The 19,332-nt window shown below is 48.4% G+C and overlaps 1 protein-coding gene across 1 annotated transcript in view; it reads right to left on the bottom strand.

The window, feature by feature from the left end:
- MYO1E (myosin IE) overlaps positions 1-19,332 on the bottom strand; it is a 189,582-nt gene that overhangs the window by 14,994 nt on the left and 155,256 nt on the right. The window contains exons 20-26 of the mRNA XM_081084100.1: positions 18,687-18,801; positions 18,308-18,477; positions 16,322-16,467; positions 10,325-10,471; positions 8,396-8,553; positions 8,160-8,252; positions 5,547-5,748 (exon numbers count right to left, since the gene is read on the bottom strand). Of these exons, the coding sequence (XP_080940226.1) occupies positions 5,547-5,748; positions 8,160-8,252; positions 8,396-8,553; positions 10,325-10,471; positions 16,322-16,467; positions 18,308-18,477; positions 18,687-18,801 (1,031 nt within the window). The remainder of the gene's footprint in view (positions 1-5,546; positions 5,749-8,159; positions 8,253-8,395; positions 8,554-10,324; positions 10,472-16,321; positions 16,468-18,307; positions 18,478-18,686; positions 18,802-19,332) is intronic.

Raw genomic sequence — 19,332 nt, 5'->3', positions numbered from 1 at the left:
CACTCCCTGACCCATGTTTCAGGCGAATCTGTACACATTTACCACTCTATTGTGTCTACTTCCCAGTAAGAAAACAGACACAGGAAAGAGCTGACGGCGACTCACTTGTACAGCAGGCGTTCTTTCTGAGTTGGGCACGGGGCCTCGAATGCAGCCACATCATAACCACACGACAGTCGCCCCATCTGCTCAGTGAGGACCTGCGCTGCTGGAGAAGCCCCGTGGCAGGGACGGGGTGGGGCCGAGGGTGCCTTTGCCTTGAAACATCGGGATGCCAACTGACATTTGAACCCCTGTGGACAGCTGCCCAGCCTCACAAGATGCTAAAGGCCCGCAGGAAACAAAACCCCAAATAACATCAGGGACAACAAAGCTCTCTAAAGCGAGGGTTTGTTCACTTGCTCTCTCCTGGGAATGCCGGTTACTTTCCAGGGGATGTGAGTTGTTACAGTGATTGGAACAAAGACTGGGGAAGAGTCGAGCGGGAGGAGTTTTGGGCTTTATTGACATTGTCCAAATGCAGCTAGTGTCTGTCGTAATATTACCTCACTGCCCCCTGTTCTGCTGTTGCTCTGAGCCTACAGAGAGCGGCATAGCTACTGTGTGTGTGTGTGTGTGTGTGTGTGTGCAGGGGGAGTGATGAAGGGGTCTCCCTGACTGGTCCTTTGTCTTGCTTTCCTAGGCTGCATATTCCCCGTTAAAGCCAGCAATGCTTAAAGCTGAGACCCTCCTGGGGACCCTCTGTGCAGGTCAGAGATTAGAGTTCTTGCGAGAAAAGCCAGTGGCCAGGGGACACCCACTTTTCAATCCTGGTAGGACATGACTATTTCCCTAAGAGAGCAAAGCACATGAGTAACAGTCATAAAACCAATACAAATAAATGTTCAAGCTGCATAGTGCTTTACCATTTACAAAGCCCTATTTCATCTCCAAGAAACCCCGAGGAGAGGGTTTTTAAATTATATTCTTACTAGAGGCTCAGTGCACGAAATTGTGCATGGGTAGGGTCCCTAGCAGCTGCCAGCTGGGGCCTTCCTTCATTCCACACCACCCCCTGGTGGTCAGCGCATGTCATAGCAAGTGATCGAACTCCCGGTCTGTCGAACTCCCGGGGGGACACTTTGCATATTAGGCTTTTATATATATAGATTATCCCTCTTACGCAGGTGAGGTCACCAAGGTGTAGAAAGAACAAGTGATAGACGAGAGGCAGCGCAGCATGTGGCACATGGAAGGCACGTGGCCCCGTCAATATTCAATGAATGAATCTATGAAGAACCAAACCCTGAGCTGGGACTCACACCGTCCCTGCAGCTGTGAGTCGTGCGTTCGCTGCACCCCGCCAGGCCACCTTGTGAACTGTGCAGCCGCCACCCCTCTGGGGCAGCGGGTGCACTAGTTCACTCCAGGGTTAGCTGGGCTTAAGCTTTCAGCTATGACTTCTTTGTTCTGCAGATGTAAAATTTATGTCTTGAAATTCCAGGAAGGAAAATAATGGCATTTTATTTCACTGGCTCTTTAAAATAGGGTCTGTTCCAAAAGGTTGAATCTATAAACATTACTGGAAATGAGGGAATGGATGCCAGGAATTCCTCAGCTTCGTGTCAGCTTGGGCCAGGATATGGCTGCCACTCCTGTAGCTTACGGGTTGAGAAATATTGCTATTGGACACTTGTTGGAAATTTTAAGCCCCTTGAAAATATGACTCCATTAGGAGAACCTTGTCAAGAAACACACAGGCAGCATTTCAGTTTTTCTATCGATCCCTCCTTTGTGCCGTGGCCAGAAGCCCTACCGCTGAGCACTCCCAGTATTTTCCTGGTTCTCCAACTGCTAGTTGGAGTAATCTCTGGGGTACCTTGAAATTTCCTGAAATTGTCCTTGCATGAAATGGATCACGGGATTAAAAAGGCCAACAGAAAAGACACCCCGGTCTGGGTTTTGATACTTCCAGCAATGAAGTGCAGGTAGATTTTGTCATCTCAGTTATGGGGAAAGGGATACAGCACCCTTGATTGGCACATCACGTGTTCCTACGAAGTCAGAGCTGATGAATGAGCTGCTTGTATGATTCTTTCTTCACTTGCCCTCTTTCCCTGAGTATCAGCAAGGAGCTTTCACCTGAGTCGGACTTTTCAGAAGGTATGCTGAAGGACTGCGAGACGATGGCCCCTCTACATCTTGCTTAGTTTCCTTGGATGACGATAACAATGACGATGACAAGAACAACGACTATGTCACACACGTGGCAAGGCAAGGGTAAAGAAACCGGTGGGGGCGGTAATTAATTTAGTAAAAGCTTCGTGCATGCTCTCTCCCCCCCAAAAAAACTTGACGGAACATAAAATAAACTGACAAAGACTTTCCTGAATTAACTCGAGGTGCTAATTACACCATTTGATTTTATCCACACTCCATGATCCAAAAGAAATGATTGCTTATGCTTAATATGTCTGGAAGGGAGAGTGCACTGGGGGCGGGAGAGGGAAAGAAAAGATAAACCCGAGGTGTGAAAGCCGAGTTGAGACAGACTGTGCTAATCTTGTTTTTCTAGATTGGCAAGTTCTAGGTCACTGCCTGGGACTGTGATGTCTAAACGAATTTTTGTGTTTAAGGAAAGGTACAAGCGTGGGATCCCAGAGCTCCCCACTGGCTCCAACAACTTCCTGTGGAATACAGCAATTCATGTTTTCTTGGCAAAGGGGAGCTATTAAGTGCACGGAACCACGCGGCTCCTGAAATACACATCTAAGGTCTCTGGCCACATTAGAAATTATTTTCAATTTCACTTTTATATGTTTTAGAAAATGAATTCTAAGAAAAAGCTCAGTCCTTTGACCAGAGTACAATTTCTTAAGAAATGTGTGCCCCAGAGCAGATTTAATGTCCAGGGGAGACTGGCTGGGATCCTTGCAGCTGCCGGACTCAGTGCCTAGTAACGATCGTGACTTTTACACACAGCTGGGAGCATCGTACTGCCCGGCAGGCAGCTGTGAAGGTGCCCTCTCCTCCAGCCTCACGGCATCGCCACGGCAACACCACGTAGGCCTGATCTGTAGGCCTGAATGTGGAGAAGGGTGTGATGGGCTTGAACCGAGAACCACGGAGCTGAGGGCTGGAAGGGAGCAGCCTCGGTTAAGACACAACGTTCCTAAATTGCCTGCTCTTGGCTGACAGATGCTCCCGGCTGGCTGGTGTGCAAGTCTGGAAGTTGCAGAAGCAGGCTGGAAAGATGGCTTTGCTTGCCAAAACCAAAGCGAGTAGGAAGCTAGCAGGCAGAGCTAAGGGACGTGGTGCATTTCGTTCACCGACTTCAATCCCTTGCCTCCTTGGGACACCCACTGGGCCCGGGAGGGGTTGCTTGATTGCTTCAGTGATGTCCACCCCTCTGAATGCGTGGGTCTGGATGGCAGAGCAATCCTGTTGTCTCAACAGCATCCTTTCAACTCACCTTTACACAGACCCTTCCCTGGCTTTAACAATCAGACCAGACGGGTGATTTTCAAAGTGTGGTCCCTGGTTCAGCAGCAGCGCTGGGAACTTGGGAGAAATGTAAATTCTTAGGTTCCACCCCGACCTACTGAATCCAAACCTCTGGAAGTGGGCCAGCAAGTTCTCCAGGGACTCTGGTGCTCAGTGAAGTCTGAGCGCGACTGCTTTAGACCAAGCCAACCAGGGGAGCCATGGTCACTAGAACAGATGCAACAGAGCTGGTTCCACAAGAGTGGGGGAGGCGGGGAGAGAGATGAAATGAAGGGGTGGCATCCACTCCACTGACGGCCACCTGTATGCAACCACGGTGCGTCCATCTGTAGCCCAAACGGGGCAAGGCTCGCGAGGGAAAGAGAAACAGCAGGAGCGAACGTGGTGAAGTTCCTAAGTGCTTTGTGGTCTTTAGAAGGAAGCTGACAAGGCAGGAAAAACATCTCATAAAGGGGCAGGGGGGCGAGTGGCGGCTGCCCACCCAGCGGGAGGAGCTGCTGTTCCGCTCCCAGCACTGCTCTGTTTTGTACACGTCTCCTGATCCCATTAGAAACTTCATTCCAGAGGCTTGGAGAGAATGGAAAATGGAGGAGGGCATGACAGAGGGGAGCAGGGGGCTGAAGGAGGCCCCTCACTGGGTTCAGCAGAGAGAACTATTCCACTACTGAGAATCATGCAGAGTTGGAAGGTCCCTTACAGTCACGACCACCATGAGATAATGGTTGTATCACCATCACCATCACCATCACCATCACCATCACCATCACCACCACCACCACCACCACCATCACCATCACCATCACCATCACCATCACTACCACCATCACCATCACCATCACCACCACCATCACCACCACCATCACCATCACCATCACCACCACCATCACCACCACCATCACCATCACCACCACCACCACCATCACCACCACCATCACCATCACCATCACCACCATCACCATCACCATCACCACCACCACCATCACCACCACCATCACCACCACCACCACCACCACCACCATCACCACCACCATCACATCAAACTAAGTTGGCTGAGCAGTTTGCTACATGCCTAGTGCCAGGCTAGGCATTTTGTGTATAATTTCTAGTCCTCTCAACAACTCTGCAAGCTCAGTGGTATTACATCCGTATACAGATGAGGAAAATAAAGCTCAGAGAGGAGAAGCAGCAAGTCCAATATTAGATAAGCAATTGGGGCTGAAATAGGATCCTCATCCTTCTCTGGTATTTGACAATACCACTCTACAGTATTTCCGCCTGGTGATTTCCATCCATCCTGTGCTCCTTACATCCTCGGGCAGCTCATCTTTGGGCTACTAGCACGTTGTTGGTTTACTGGTTCCGCTATCTACCTCCTGGTAGAGTTCACTCACATGTCCTGCAATTGGCCTAACCCCCTTTCCACACCGATAACTCTTGGGATATCTGCACCAAGCATGTCAAACTCAAAGGCTAACATGGGCCCAATAAACAAGGCATGCGGCCCGTGGGCCATGAGTTTGACATGCTTGATCTACACAGTTTCAGGAATCTTCCCTTCCTCAGGTACAAAGCCTGGCTTTCTTTTTTTTTTTTCTGGGAGAATTTTATTTTCTGAAAAATAAAATTTTTATTCGAGAAAGGCAGGAAGGCTGTCATTTTAAAGCCCTGAAGAGCTGATTCACAAACAAACTTCTACTGCTCATGGAATTCTGGAGTGTTATTCTCAATATTCCTGATGACTCTCTGAGCGATCATATTTATGCAACTGCAGGCACAGACACAAACCAAAACCCCATTGTTCCCCAACCATGCCTGAGAGCAGAAACGGTCACGGAGTAATTGAATCTGGGGGCCGCAAGGGACCCCTCTTCTGATGTTTCTAAGACACGCCCTCTCTGGAGAAGGAGTTGCGTGCCATGAAGTTGGTCGTACTTTTAGAAATGCCAACCAAGGGCCGCACGGTGTTGGGTCCTGGAGGACAATGTGTGGGTGGAACCTGTGAACCTTGGTGTGACTGATGGAGAGGAGGTGCTGGCCTCACCCACGAAAGGCGGGAATCTTACCCTGCGACACCCTGGTCTGGGACCTTGAGGAAATCCAAGCTCTCCGGCATCTGGGACATGCGGTCTGAGCCCGTGGACTGCTGTCGGGGCAGGGGTGGGCGGGCCATGGAGGTGTACAGGCTTTTCTGATTGGACCGCTGGTTTCCAGGAGCATGCGGGTGTGGCACAAACTGGTTTTTGATGACGCCATTCTGATGGTATCCTAGAAAGAGGACAAAAATCAACCTTCAATTTTACGATCCTTTGCCAAAAGTCTCTCCAGATTCCTTCCATTTATTAACCAAGAGCAACTTACTTACCATGGCCAGGCCTCAGTTTCCCCATCTGAAAAGATGGAGGGCATAACCGCTAACATAGTGTGGGGAACAGCGCTAACACATTGCAAACTGCCCAGCAAGCGCCTGGAACACGGCAGACGCTCACGCACGCTTGTGAAATTTGGCAGCAGAGCCACCAGACGGCCAGGGTTTCAAAGCCCACAGTCAAGAAAAGGTAAGCTTGAAACTACCTCTTGAGGGAGGCAGGCACTTTCTTGGGCCCGAGAAGAATTATGAGGCTACGATTCAAGCCTCCTGACAGGCAACTATTTAAACATTGGGAACCTATTTTCAAAGGCTCAGTCTTGGGTGTGCTTGCAGGAGCCCGTTGGGAGAGGTGGAGGGAGCACCCCACACAGGCTGGGGAAATGTGGCTGCTGCTGGGGTCGATCCGGATAGAGCAGGCTCCCTTCGCCACACACCTGCTCCTGGTCAGGATCACATTATCTGGTGAGTAAGGGATGACGGTGATGGGCATCACCAGTCCATGCGAGGTGTGAAGAAGCCCTCAGCTCCTCTCCATCGGCAGATCGGGGCAACAGCGAAGAAGAAGACTCCTCAAGGCACTTTATGAACCCACCATGAAGCCCTTCCCACTGCACTAAGGGAGGGACTCTTTGGTACTAGCAGGATGGTCTCGTCTGTAAGAGGGACTGAGGGTTCAGACTGGGCTCTGCCTCTCATAGCTGTGTTGACCTTGAGCAAGATAAATGCGCCTTTAGAGTGTCAATTTCTTCATGAAAGAAGCAAGGAGCTTGGTGAGAGCCAACTGCTGCCAAGGTTGCCAAGGATCGGAGAGGGGCACGCAGAGCGGGGTGATGCTCACAATGGACAGGGGCAGGGGTGGGGCTCTCCAAGCTGCTTATAACCCACTCACCTGCCATAAATTCAGAAAGTAGGAATAAGCGTTTAGAAATGTTCATAGCAGTGTCATGGGCATATTTCACATCTGTTAAATCTAATAAGAAACTTTGGTGCATCATGTTGAATGCTTTTAAAATTCCATTCTTCTAGTAGTCTTTATTTTACCTTAAAGAAATATGGTTTGTGGTGGAATTGAAATTAAGAAAAGAGCAAAAATAACCCAGGTCCTTCACTGCAGATCATGTGACAAGGGCCGAGCTAAGAGATTCAGGCCCAACTGCCTCATTTTACGGATGAAGAAACTGTCATGGAGAGAGGTTGGGTGCCACGCTCAAGGCCAGATACTTGGCCTGAGGTGACTCGGGCCAACCTAGCTGAGGCCAGCCCTAGTTTCCAGGTGGTCTGGCCAGGATTTTGCACAGGGACTGGCCCATTTAGTAACACAGCACCACATTGGTTCTCTTGGATGGCTTTGTGCCTGGATTTTCTTCAAGGATAAAGGCAGAGGGGAGGAGAGACAGCTGGGCCAGGCAGGACGGGGACTCCAAGAGGAGAGAATCAGTTTCTCACTGACAGGCACAGTGTCCATATTTTTAGCACAGGAAACAAAAGAAATGCTTTTTACTGCTCATCTCAGACACTGGGCCAATAGATGACCTGTTCAGGCCTAGAATGCCAAACTTATTCACATCAAACATTCTAGGGGCAGTTTTTTTATTAACTGAATTTTGTGAGTGAGGGAAAAACATTTTTGTCAATTTTGAGAGTGCTCTTCAAACACTAAACAGATTACGAAGGGCAAAAAGCCTTACTAAATTTGGGTTTGGAGTTCATTGACCTGCATATTATATTTTTACCATAAAAATGAGAAATATGAAACATAAGGTCTAAACATTTTCTTTGTATTAAAATTTTTTTTTCTATCACTTTTGTATCTCAGATATTACTTTATTTTTTGGAGTCGTTCTCCGAGAGCCTATCTGACTAAGAATAAACATTTTCAACTTGTCATTAAGCTGTAAACTTGTTGCAAAATATTGTCGTGGGTGAGGATGGTGAGGTTATACCTGGCAAAATCCTGTTTCCATAAAGGCATCATCCTGCACCTTCGAGGCCGACAGCATCCTGGCCACCACGGACAAGGAGCCCCTTCTCTCTCACGGAAGGAGGGAGCCTTTCCTAAGGGAGTGACTAGCGCCGGGCAATGCAATCCCGGCCGATCACTCGGCACAGTTCAGTCTGAGCAGCTCACACTTCCCTGCATTTCAGGGTCACCGGCAGCGTCGCTGTGCTGGGAGTACACCTGGCGCTGAAACGGCTCAGGGCTGTCTAATGATGTACATGTATCAGCTAATGGATTTCTTCCCAACTATGTTTTACAAGTTATGGGTTCAGGTTAACGGTCCCGGTCCATGGCACTCGCGTGGCTTACCTGGCGGGGGAGGGGCAGCTCTCATCGGGTAGTTGGCATTGTGAGTCTGACTGGAATAACCTCTGCTTTGGGTGATGTTCCTCCTGGTGGGACCTGAAATAAGCAAGCACCTATCATGAGCACGGGGTGAGAAGGAAGACGGTGCGGGGCAGAGGAGGGGAGGGCCGGGCAGGGAACGGAGGGCAGGGCGGGGAGCCGGGAGCCCAGCCCCAGGTCCCGGGGCCGCAGACACTTACGGGAGTTCTTGGGCAGCCCGGGTCCGATGCTGACCTGCAGCACTTTGTTGCTGGGCTTGAGGATGGCCAGGTCCCCGAAGCCCTGGTGGAACTGCACCTGCCGGGAGCCGCCCGCACTCCAGGGGCCCCAGTTCTCCTTTTTCAACTTGAGCTCAAGCCTGCGACAAGCATACGGGTTGGCGTTAAGCCAGAAGGAAGCAGAGAGAGAATGCAGCTCACCCACCCCAGCATGGAGCTCGACGCTGGGCCAACCTGCTGTCAACCAAGGCAGGACCAGGATTTGCAAACCAGCGCAGGGCCCGGGGGTGAGTCTGACAGCCACAGTTTGGCACAAGATGAGCCAGAGGCAGAGCATCCGGGGCCCAGCACCCGTGAGACACCAGGTGGTGAGGCAGGTGCCAATGTCTCTGCAGGTGGACTCAGGTGGCACCGCCGGGGGACAGGAGGAAGGGGACAATTTCCAGGCCACACCTGCTGGGGTGCGCCCTCGTGCCTCTCTCCCTTTTCCCTGGTCTGTTTGTGGAGGACTGGGAGCTGCCAGGCACACGTCAGCCCGTGTCTTCCTGAGCGTAGAATGCGGTTATTATTAACCTAAGTCAGTGATGGCGAACCTTTTGAGCTCGGCGTCTCAGCATTTTGAAAAACCCTAACTTAACTCCGGTGCCGTGTCACATATAGAAATTTTTTGATATTTGCAACCATAGTAAAACAGACTTATATTTTTGATATTTATTTTATATATTTAAATGCCATTTAACAAAGAAAAATCAACCAAAAAAATGAGTTCGCGTGTCACCTCTGACACGCGTGTCATAGGTTCGCCATCACTGACCTAAGTTCCAGTCCTTCACCATGACCCCACCCCAGGCAGAGAAGAAGACAGCGCTCAGCAACCCAAATCCAAATAGCAGGGAGGTGTCCTCACAACTCCAACCGCCCCCCCAGGCAGTTTTTATTTTTCATATTGCCTACTAGTGTATGCTTACACAGTTCCATTCCATATTCTGCTTTTTAAAAACCCTATTTTGCATTTGTTGGACCAAAAAAAATCATAATTTTAAGTAGCTGCCTATTATTCTATTGAGTGGCTTGGCTCTTCATAGTCTCCCTTTCTTGTTATTCCCTTATTACAAATTCCCAGAAAAAATAACTGCCCCTGTACGAACAGCCAAATGGTTCCTTGGAAAAGCAGCAAAGAATCCATACAATTACCAGTATCTATTTCAATGCAACCACAGCAGCATCAATCATGGTAAGTTTCCCTCATCATGGAATTAAGGCTGTACTTTGGAATTCTTGTGGGTAATAAGAGAGATCTCCATGTTATAGATGGAAATTTAAGAAGAAAAAAAACCCACTCTCACCTGACAAATAGGAGATCAGAAGCTTGCCGTATACCAGGATCTGGCCCACGAGACCATGTGGTTAAAGCAAAGGCAGGCGAGCCAGGACCCAAGGCGCTGGCCATCTGCAGCCCACTAGTCCCCAGTGCCCCACCCAGAGGTATTATGCATTGATTTTGGGAACTTAAGCTCCCACTCTGTTCACTTTCTCTTTCTTCCAGTCTTACTCTGCCCTGGCTGCTCTGCTAAATAAAGTATTCTTTTATTGGTAATGTAAAAAAAATCTGCCTTTTCCTGCCTCATTTTGGTGACCTTTGTCCAAATGACAAAATACACCCTTTGGTGAAGTTGTTGTTTCACAGAAACACAAAAGTGACCTTTTCAAAGTCTGTGACAGCCATTGGACTGTCATCTGCAGCCCTGCGATTCCAGGGGCTAGGGGGCGGTGGGGGTGGGGGTGGGGGTGGAGGTGGGGAGGTGGGGAGGAGAAGCTAAGGCAGCCAGGGCGGAAGCCACCAGAGCCTCCCCCGCCCTCCTCTTAGGCTGGACCTGGGCAGTGAGCTCAGGGCCCCAGGTCCCAACTTACGTGTTGCTAAATTTCAGAGGTAGTTGTTTCTGGGTTTTTTCCTCATAACGCTTTGCTAAGAGGCTTAAGAATTCAGTTTTGAAGACGGATTCAAGCAAACTGTCATACTCTTGCTCGTGAAGAATAAAAATGTCATCTTGCATCGTACTGCAGAGATTAGAAAGAAAAGAAAAGTTGCACTTTTGTTTACCCATCCTTTTTTCACTCATTTTTTTAAATTCTGTAAGACAGCACTCAGTTTCTAGCCTTTCTTCCTGCAAGGGAGAATCTTTACAACAAAACACAACAAGGAGTTACATAACGGAGTCACTGGACCCGGCTTTGGGAGGAAGTGTACAGCCACCCACCGCATCCACAGAAGCACCTCTCCCACGTCACTGCCAAAAGCAGAACTTCAAGAACGATTTAGTCTTTTTAAAAAAATCCATTAGTCTTTTTAAAAAATCCATTTTCAAATTCCATTTCTATGTTCTTACGATCATGTAAATCCAGAATGTGGCTGAGTACAATGGGTTGACAAGGAACCATTCCACATACGTCCCATACTGACGACATGGTTGCAGCTACTGTAATAAATCCTAATTTGAAGAATTGTAAGCTCAGTTATCAAAAGGGAAGCCGACATCCTGGGCTTCGAATGCACTCATTATTAGGGGCGTTTGGGTACTCGGTGCTCAGCTAGCGTGTGCCAGGTGCCGCTGAAGGCGCACACACCCCGCAGGGCAGACACACACCGGCCAGGTGTGCGACAGCAGCAAGCACGAGCATCCCGTGCCACCTGATGCATTCCGCGGCGCAGGGAAAGCACAGCTTTTCGGGAAATGCACGTTTGGGGAGGGTACGGCTGGGGACAAACATGCCAAGTCCCTTGGAATTAATGAAATGAAGCCCGAGCATCCTAGCACAAGCGCGAGAGACTGCTGCGTGAGGAAGGGAGTGCGCGCAATGGGGAAAGAGTGAAAACAGGAAGCACCACTTTCTGGCGTGTGGGGTGAGGTATGACACTCCTGTTGAGCTGGCTGGACTCAAAGCATTCTTTGACCTGTCCAGACGTGTCTGTTTGTCCGGCTGAACTGCAGGCGGGACTGATTATTCAGCGGGGCTAAATGAGCCCAACATAAGTAATCCTGAGGAGTTTAATGTGCTTAGATTTATTACCATAAAGAAAAAGAAAAAGCAAGAAGGCCAAAACTTCAAGGTCAATTATCAGCATGAGTCTGGAAACGAGAAGAGATGGTTTGGACACTTTGACTTCAACCATCAAATTCAAAACCCCTCCCTTCCATGACCCAGGCTTAGGAGTTGGTGAATCCATCCTTGTCAGGGCCAGCATTCCAGCCAATTCCTTTTTCCTCAGCCCATGCTCCTAGATCTGGAAACAAAGCTTTTACATTTATTTATTCTTAAAAAAAAAAAAATCAGACTTATCTTTGGATTTCGCCCTTGTCTTATTCATGTGCTCAAGCTGCAATTCCTTGCAGATGTCTGCACCCCGTGCTGAAAGCGCCCTCCCCGGTCTAGTCCCTGCTTTGGCTTTCTGCTTGTTTTTATCCGCTCATCTTTGTGGCTTATTGTGGTATTGCTGACAACACTAGAAAATCTTGTTTTACTCCCCGAACCAGTATCTTCTTCAAAAAAATGTTAGTTACAAAACACTGAGTAAAGTCTTAAAGGCATTTCCCCCCCTAAAAGCCGAAAAGGCAATGTGCTGAGATAACCCTGCCTTTATAAAAACTGTTCCTGATTATGAAATAAATGCTCCTTTTAGCAACCTGGAAAGTACCGAGGTAAATCCAGGAGAAAACAGACCTTCTCCAGAGCTCCACCGTCAGGGAAACCAGTGGCACCAGGCTGGGAATCTATGGTTTCTCTGAGAAAGTGCAGGGATACATTGTATGAGGCCTCATCACAGATCTCCGAGGAGAACGCCACCCGGCCACCTGGCTGCAGGTGCAAAGGCTCCTTCCCGTCTTCGAACACCAGGCCTGCCCTGAGCATCCCTCTCCGAACACTTCTAACCTGGGGCACATGTTTACTCAGGTGTCTGCTCCCCCTTCCGGAGTGGAAGGGGCTCCCTGCGGCGGTGACTGTCTCATTCACCTTCGAATCCAGTGCTGAACACAAGGTCGGTGGTCAGTTCCAAAGGCCGATGACTTCTAGGTTCCCACCGCTCAAAGGCCATGACGAGTCACAACAAGATTTCACAGTGCGGCTTCAGGTCAGCCGAGCAGGTGGTGAAGGGGGCTGCTCTGACCACCAGAGGCTTGGGGCAATTGGGCAACGAAACATCTGGGCAAGAATGCTGTGACCAAAGAAGCTGGCACCCCTGTCTACAGCCCCTCTCACAGGCTGCTTTGCCATCACATACAGATGGGTAGCCACGTGGCTTTCTGGTCTTAGGCATGATCAGCTATGGCCGTGGTCAGCAAACTGCGGCTCACGAGCCACATGCGGCTCTTTGGCCCCTTGAGTGTGGCTCTTCCACAAAATACCACGTGCGGGCATGCACGTACAGTGTGATTGAAACTTCGTAGCCCATGCGCAGAAGTCGGTATTTCGTGGAAGAGCCACACTCAAGGGGCCCAAGAGCTGCAGTTTGCCGACCACTGACCTATGGGAATGAGACGGGCTACTGAAGCTTCATCAGACAGAGTCCCCAGATATGAGACTTTATGGTACCAATTTCATTGCCTAAAGACAGGACAGCAAAGAGCATAGGCTATGCCACCTTGTGGCCACCCTTTCAGCAAACTGAGCTTTTCCAACAGGAGTGAGGCTAGTCAGCACTTGGACAGGAAGCAGCTCTGGAAGGATTCTTCCAAAACAGATGCTTGGCCTGTCAGCAGACTCCGGGCCTCGAAAAGCCGACGTCTCAACTAAATATTGATGTGCCATCTCCCCACACTCTCGCCAGGTCTCCAGGGAAGGCGGAAGCCAGCATCGGGGGTCCCGTCTGATGTCTCTTAGATGAGGATTTCCCTGTTCACATTACCCTAGAGTCCCTTGGACAGCTGCAGTGTTAGTCTCTCCCAGCTGCTGGGCCAGTCCTATTTTTTTCTGGTAAGTTAAAAAATTTCAATTATAACTCGACCAGGTATATTTCAGCACATTTACAAAAGATAAAGAAAAGACTTCTAAAATATGATGCCTACCGGATTAAAAAAAACCCTGTTGACTATGGAAAATCTTAAATATATAGAGAGCAGAATGAACCTCCACATGTCAAGTGTAAACAATAACCAATCCACAATCATATCTGCACTCCCACTCCCCCCACTTCCACACACAAGCCAGGCTGCTCTAGAGCAAAGTGTAAACATCATATTACTTTATCTCTAAATATTTCAGTGTGAATCTCTAAAAGACAAAGCCTCGTTAAGTAAAAATAACCACAATACCATTATCACGCCTAAAGAAAGGAACAAAAAATCCTTCCTCTCAAATATTTAGTCATGTCCACATTTCCCAAACGGTCTCATAATTGTTTGTGAATGGTGGTTTGTTTGAACAGGGAGCCGAGGGCACGTTTTGCTTTGACGGTGATTATGTTATAACAGACAGAGGGGCTGAAAGACCAAATGTGTGGGACACTTTGATGGTCTTAACTAGAAGTCATTAGGAGGTCCTTCCAGCCAGTAGTCACACAGTCAGCCTCATAAAGTCCTCAAAACGCATACACGTTATAACATGTTTTTCCTGAGGGGCAAGACACTGCTAAAATCTTTCTCTATATTGAAATATTTTGAACACACCACACACACACACACGTGTGGTGGTCTGGTAACCACAATCAATTTCTACTCTGGGTTTGATTCTATACACACCATCCCCATCTGTTCATTGTACTCCTAACTTGGTTTAGGTGGCTGGTTAGCCCAATGAAGGAAGGAAACAAGGGGACAGTATTAATCTTGGTGAACGTGAGGTTCAGTGACTACAACATGCAGAAATCACAAGCTAAAATGACTCAAGCTCTTTCTTTTCCCCATCGTGTCAGGACAACTTTCAGGCTAAATACCTCATTTTATTACCGCCTCTAGCAAGGGAAGGCCACAAGGAAGCACGTGTCCAGACCATGACTGCTAAAGAGGAAGCAGGAAAAGAAGCTGGTGTTACCAGGAGACACTGTATTCCCAGATGCTGACAGAAAGACAACAAAAGACAGAAGGAAAACATTCGAGTGTGAATATCCGACATCTTGATAAGCCTCAAGGACTTGACCAACAAGATAGTGTCAAAGTGTGTGATACAAATGTAGGCCTGGTTCTTTACCGTCAAGTCCCCCTCGAATGCTTTGAAGACAGAGCTGGGTGATGATAATGGGAAGAACAGTAATCACTCTCCGCCTAACGAGCACAGAGCACATGTTTGGCCTGGAGCCGGCCTCGCTGCAGCTAACCCAGCTGAGCTCCGGGGTGGCTGGTCCCCACGCCAGAAAAGAGAAGCTTCCGTTGGGTTCCTTCGAACACCAAGGGCAGCTCAGCCTCAGGGCCCAGCAGCCAGGAAGAGTGCGGCTCAGATTGTGACCCAGCCGACGAGCCCAACGCTCAGGAAGACCTGAAAGCCAGACAGCGTCTGCAGCTCCTCCTTGAAATTCATGGCACCGAGACCCTTCTGAGGTGGGGCCTCCCAAAGGCTGCTGAGGGACCCCTCTGCTTAGAGCAGCGGTTCTCAACCTGTGGGTCGCGACCCCTTTGGGGGTCGAATGACCCTTTCACAGGGGTCGCCTAAGACCATCGGAAAACACATATATAATTACATATTGTTTTTGTGATTAATCACTATGCTTTAATTATGTTCAATTTGTAACAATGAAATTGGGGGTCACCACAACATGAGGAACTGTATTAAAGGGTTGCGGCTTTAGGAAGGTTGAGAACCACTGGCTTAGAGGGTTTACCACATCCCGAATCGAAATGCTTTACATGCTTAACCTCACAGTACCACCTGGTCCTTTATTGGGAACATTGGGAGCAGATAGAATCAGGAGCCACAGGGACACAGGCAAAAAATCTGCTTTGGATTATCTCCCTGGAGCCAGGACCTCCAGCCCGGCCGGTCAGACGCCTGAGCACGCAAACCCCTGCTTTCTCCCGAGAGCAGCAGTTTTGTTCTGTGTGGAATAAGGGTTCAGAGATGTGCCAACTCCAGAAAGATGTGTTCGCAAGCAACTGAAACATCGCTGCTTTTGAGGCAATGGCATCCCCCAAAGGTCGCCCTGGCAGAGGCCCAGGATCCTCAGAAGGGCTCCCAGATGCAACTCCAGGAGGAAGCTACTGGGCTCAAAGGGGCCCTTCTTCCTCTTTTCTTAGCCTCTGTGGACGCGGAGGGCCTCCTCTTACCAGAGGGAGCTTGATCAGGGAGTTCTTAGCATGGGATTTGGGAAGTCTCCCTCTGCCAAGCAAAGGCAGAGTGCTGACAGGAGGAGCCAGGGCCCTGTCTGTGAACTTGGAGGTGAGCAGCGTGACTGGCAATGACCCCAGGCTATAGCTCATGGCGGCCAATCTGTATTCCCTCCCTTGCAAGAATAGGCAGAAAGAGCCTCGAGGAACCCAAAGAAGCTTCCCTTCGTGGCCAGTCAGAGAACACAGCAAGCCATAAACCAATGCCGATGGCCACCTCTGCCTGGGCCTTGCTGGTGAAACAGGTAGGTGCTCCATGTGGGTGAGCTGGGCTTGGGGATGGACCCTGGGCCCGTGGCCCCACTTCAGTAAGAGCAATTATACCACTTCACATATTTCTCATGTTCGATGGGAACAAAGGGTCCGAGTGTCTCCTGATGAGAGGAGCTAACAGTGCGTGACTTTTTCTAGGTGTCGCATCCTGTCACATCAGGATCCCTGGGACCAAGGAAGGCCAGGTCCGCTGCGGGAAGACGAGGAGACTGTTCTCTTCGTCACAATGGCGACACCGGGGCACCTGACAGGCCTTTCACCGGCCGTATTTGGAACAGCAACGGCAACAGTGAGGAGGCACGGGGCACCCCTCGCCACTCACCTGAGGGACACGGACAAGATCCTCTCCATCTCGATTCTCCGCTTCAGCACCTCCTTCACTTGGCCTTTGTCTGGGCCCTGTTTGACCTTTTCTCGGCCAATGAGGTACAAGCACTTCGGAGTAAGAATCAAATCGCGCTTTATGCCCTGGAAGGAGAGGCGCTTTCAGGAGGGGGACAGGCACGCCAGAGTGACCGCTGTCCACAGAGTGGGCACTGCTACCCCATGAAGGGAAGCTGCCTTGGGTAGTGAATGGGAACACTATTAATAATTATTAGGCTGACACATATGACATTATTGGTACCTGACTCTCTCTGACTCACAGAAATGGCAAACTCACCTGGACCCACCTAAGGTATCGGATAACAGGTATAAGGGGACAGTTGGGGGCAAACCAACACATATGGTGACACTGCCAGTTATCTGCTACAGACATTTCTCAAATAGGGATCCCTCAAGTGTCTGCATATGTTTTTTTTGAGTCCATGACATTTTTACTTTTGAAAATGGAAAAATTTTTCCCTAATTGGTTTGGCTCAGTGGATAGAGCATCGGCCTGTGGACTGAAGGGTCCCAGGTTCGATTCCAGTCAAGGACACATGCCTGGGTTGTGAGCTCAATCCCCAGTAGGGGATGTGCAGGAGGTGGCTAGTCAATGATTCTCTCATCATTGATGTTTCTATCTCTCTCTTCCTCTCCCTTCCCCTCTGAAATCAATAAAAATATATAAAAAAGAAAATGGATAAAATTTCATTTCAATGATAATCTTTAAAAATCGAATATGAGGCCCTGGCTGGGTAGCTCAGTTGGTTAGAGCATCGTCCTGATATGCTAAGGTTGATGGTCAGTCTCCAGCCAGGGCCAAACAAATAGCAAACAATGAATGCATCAATACGTCGAACAACAAATCAATGGTTTTTTTCCTCTCTCTCTCTCTAAAGAGTCAATAAAAACATTTTTTTAAATCAAATACGAACAGACTTTGGAATATGTGGGCCACCGACCACCTTCTGCCCAAACACCGCTGAGAGACACATGCACTTGAGCTTGCTCTCATGCTGGCCGCCGAACAGCTGGCACCACACTCGGGGTGTAAGAAATGATTCCGTTTCAGCAAAACAACATCATTCTTCTTACTAGTACTGTTATTTATTTCATTTTTTTTCCTGGCCCCAAACCAAGTAAATAAATAAATAAAGCTCTTAATGGATCATGAGCTACGGTGGCTTCAGATTTCACTTTTAGGGCCAAGGTTTTACTAGGCAAAAGGAAGTGCCTAAGGGATTAGGTTAAAAGTGCCTAAGGGACTAGGTTAAACTGTCAGCAGTCCCTCCAGTGGCCCCGAGAAAACCTTGCTAGTCATTCCCTGGGGGACGATGAGTAAGAGCACTATAATACTGCCTGATATTCTGAATCTTTGGGCCCAATGATTCCATTCCTATTAATTTTCTCTAAAAGCATCAGCAGATAGATGCATAAAGATATGCAGAAAAGGATGCTCACTGTACCTTTTTTTAATGAAAGTAAAAAAAAAAAAAAAGAATAGATTAATGAGAAATTGGTTAAAAATGTAGTATCTGCTGAATGGAATATTATGCAGCTAAACAAAATATTCTATATTGATACGTCTATAATATGGAAAGTTCTCCCTGGCATATTTAAAAAACAAACAAAAACAAAACAAAAAAATAACCCAGAAAAATAAACCAGCATGTAATGAAGATCTCATTTTTATAAAACAAAATATTCAGAAATATGTCTGTATAAAAAAGTTCTAAAGGATATACACAAAATGTTAACACTGTTTCTGGATATAGGCAGCTGTTTTTCTTTTGGCTTCTCTGTATTTTCTAAATTTTTCTACAATGAGCATGTTCTGTTTTGATAATAAGAAAAGCAAAATGATGAGTTAGTTTTACAACTAAGGGATCCGCTTGGTGACTCTGGGGGTGGGGGGTGGGGGGGGGGCGGAGCAGCCAGTGTGTACCTTGAACCTCCTGTCATACTTGGTCACTGTGTCTGCAAAATCGATCTTCTCTCTCTTGCCCACAAACTGCTGGAGCTCTGGGTGCTCCTCCATCCCGATGTAATCCCCGATGAAATTCCTGTTGATGCTGTTTCTCCTCCTCTCCTTCTTGTTCAGCAGGAGGTCTGAGGCTGCAAGTCCATGAAGGCAGAGAAGGGAGGAGGGTCAGGGCCCCGGAAAAAGGAGGGAAATAGTCAGTCACACAGACAAACTCTGAAGGGGTGCAAGATTTTTCACACACAACATATGACATGCAAAGGACAAAAACTTGTAACTGTCATCTAAGCTCAAACTTATTTTTGAGGCTTGTCAAACGCACGAAACAAACTGACGGAAATACCTTCTTCCCTCATTTGGACGTATTTCTTCCGGGCGGCGAACTTCCTCCAGGATTTCTGTATCACTCGAGCATACCCATCATACTTTCTCTCTCTCATTTCCTCTAGAAGAAATAGCTGTGAACGTAAAGAAGACAAATGGGAGCCAGTTCAGAAGACCTGAGCATCACTTCCGTTTGGTTATATTAGGGACACTTGGTTTAGTCCACGCCACACGTGGCAAGCAGCTCCTCACACGCGGGCACAAAGGTGAAGAAATGACTGGTAGGGGATGTTGTTTAACTTTTATCTACACGTATTTTTCTCTTTTAACAACAACAACAGCAACAAAAAAGGAAAATAGTTGGACCTAAGTGTATCCAGTGGGACCTTAATAATGGTATCTGCTCATAATCTCTGTGAGAATCAAATGAATGCTTCAGAATTTCTCCACTTATTCCCCACCTCGATCCAAAGAGGATCCAATGAGTTGGTGGGGGCTGCTGGTTAGTGTTGCAGACAGTCTCTTAACAGAACGTCCTGGCTTTACCAGGAGCCGAGCTTGTGCTGCTGTGGAAGGACTGCCCTACGCTCAGTTCCATGGAAGTGCAGGGAGTTCTCCCAGGAGCCCCAGGACCCAGGACAGTCGCCATAGTGATGAGAGCAGGG

The sequence above is a fragment of the Myotis nattereri genome, assembly GCF_964212035.1.
Source record: "Myotis nattereri genome assembly, chromosome: 1".
NCBI classification, from domain to species: Eukaryota; Metazoa; Chordata; class Mammalia; order Chiroptera; family Vespertilionidae; genus Myotis; species Myotis nattereri.
Note: the sequence above shows the minus strand (reverse complement) of the source record. Positions and strands in the feature narration are given on the sequence as shown.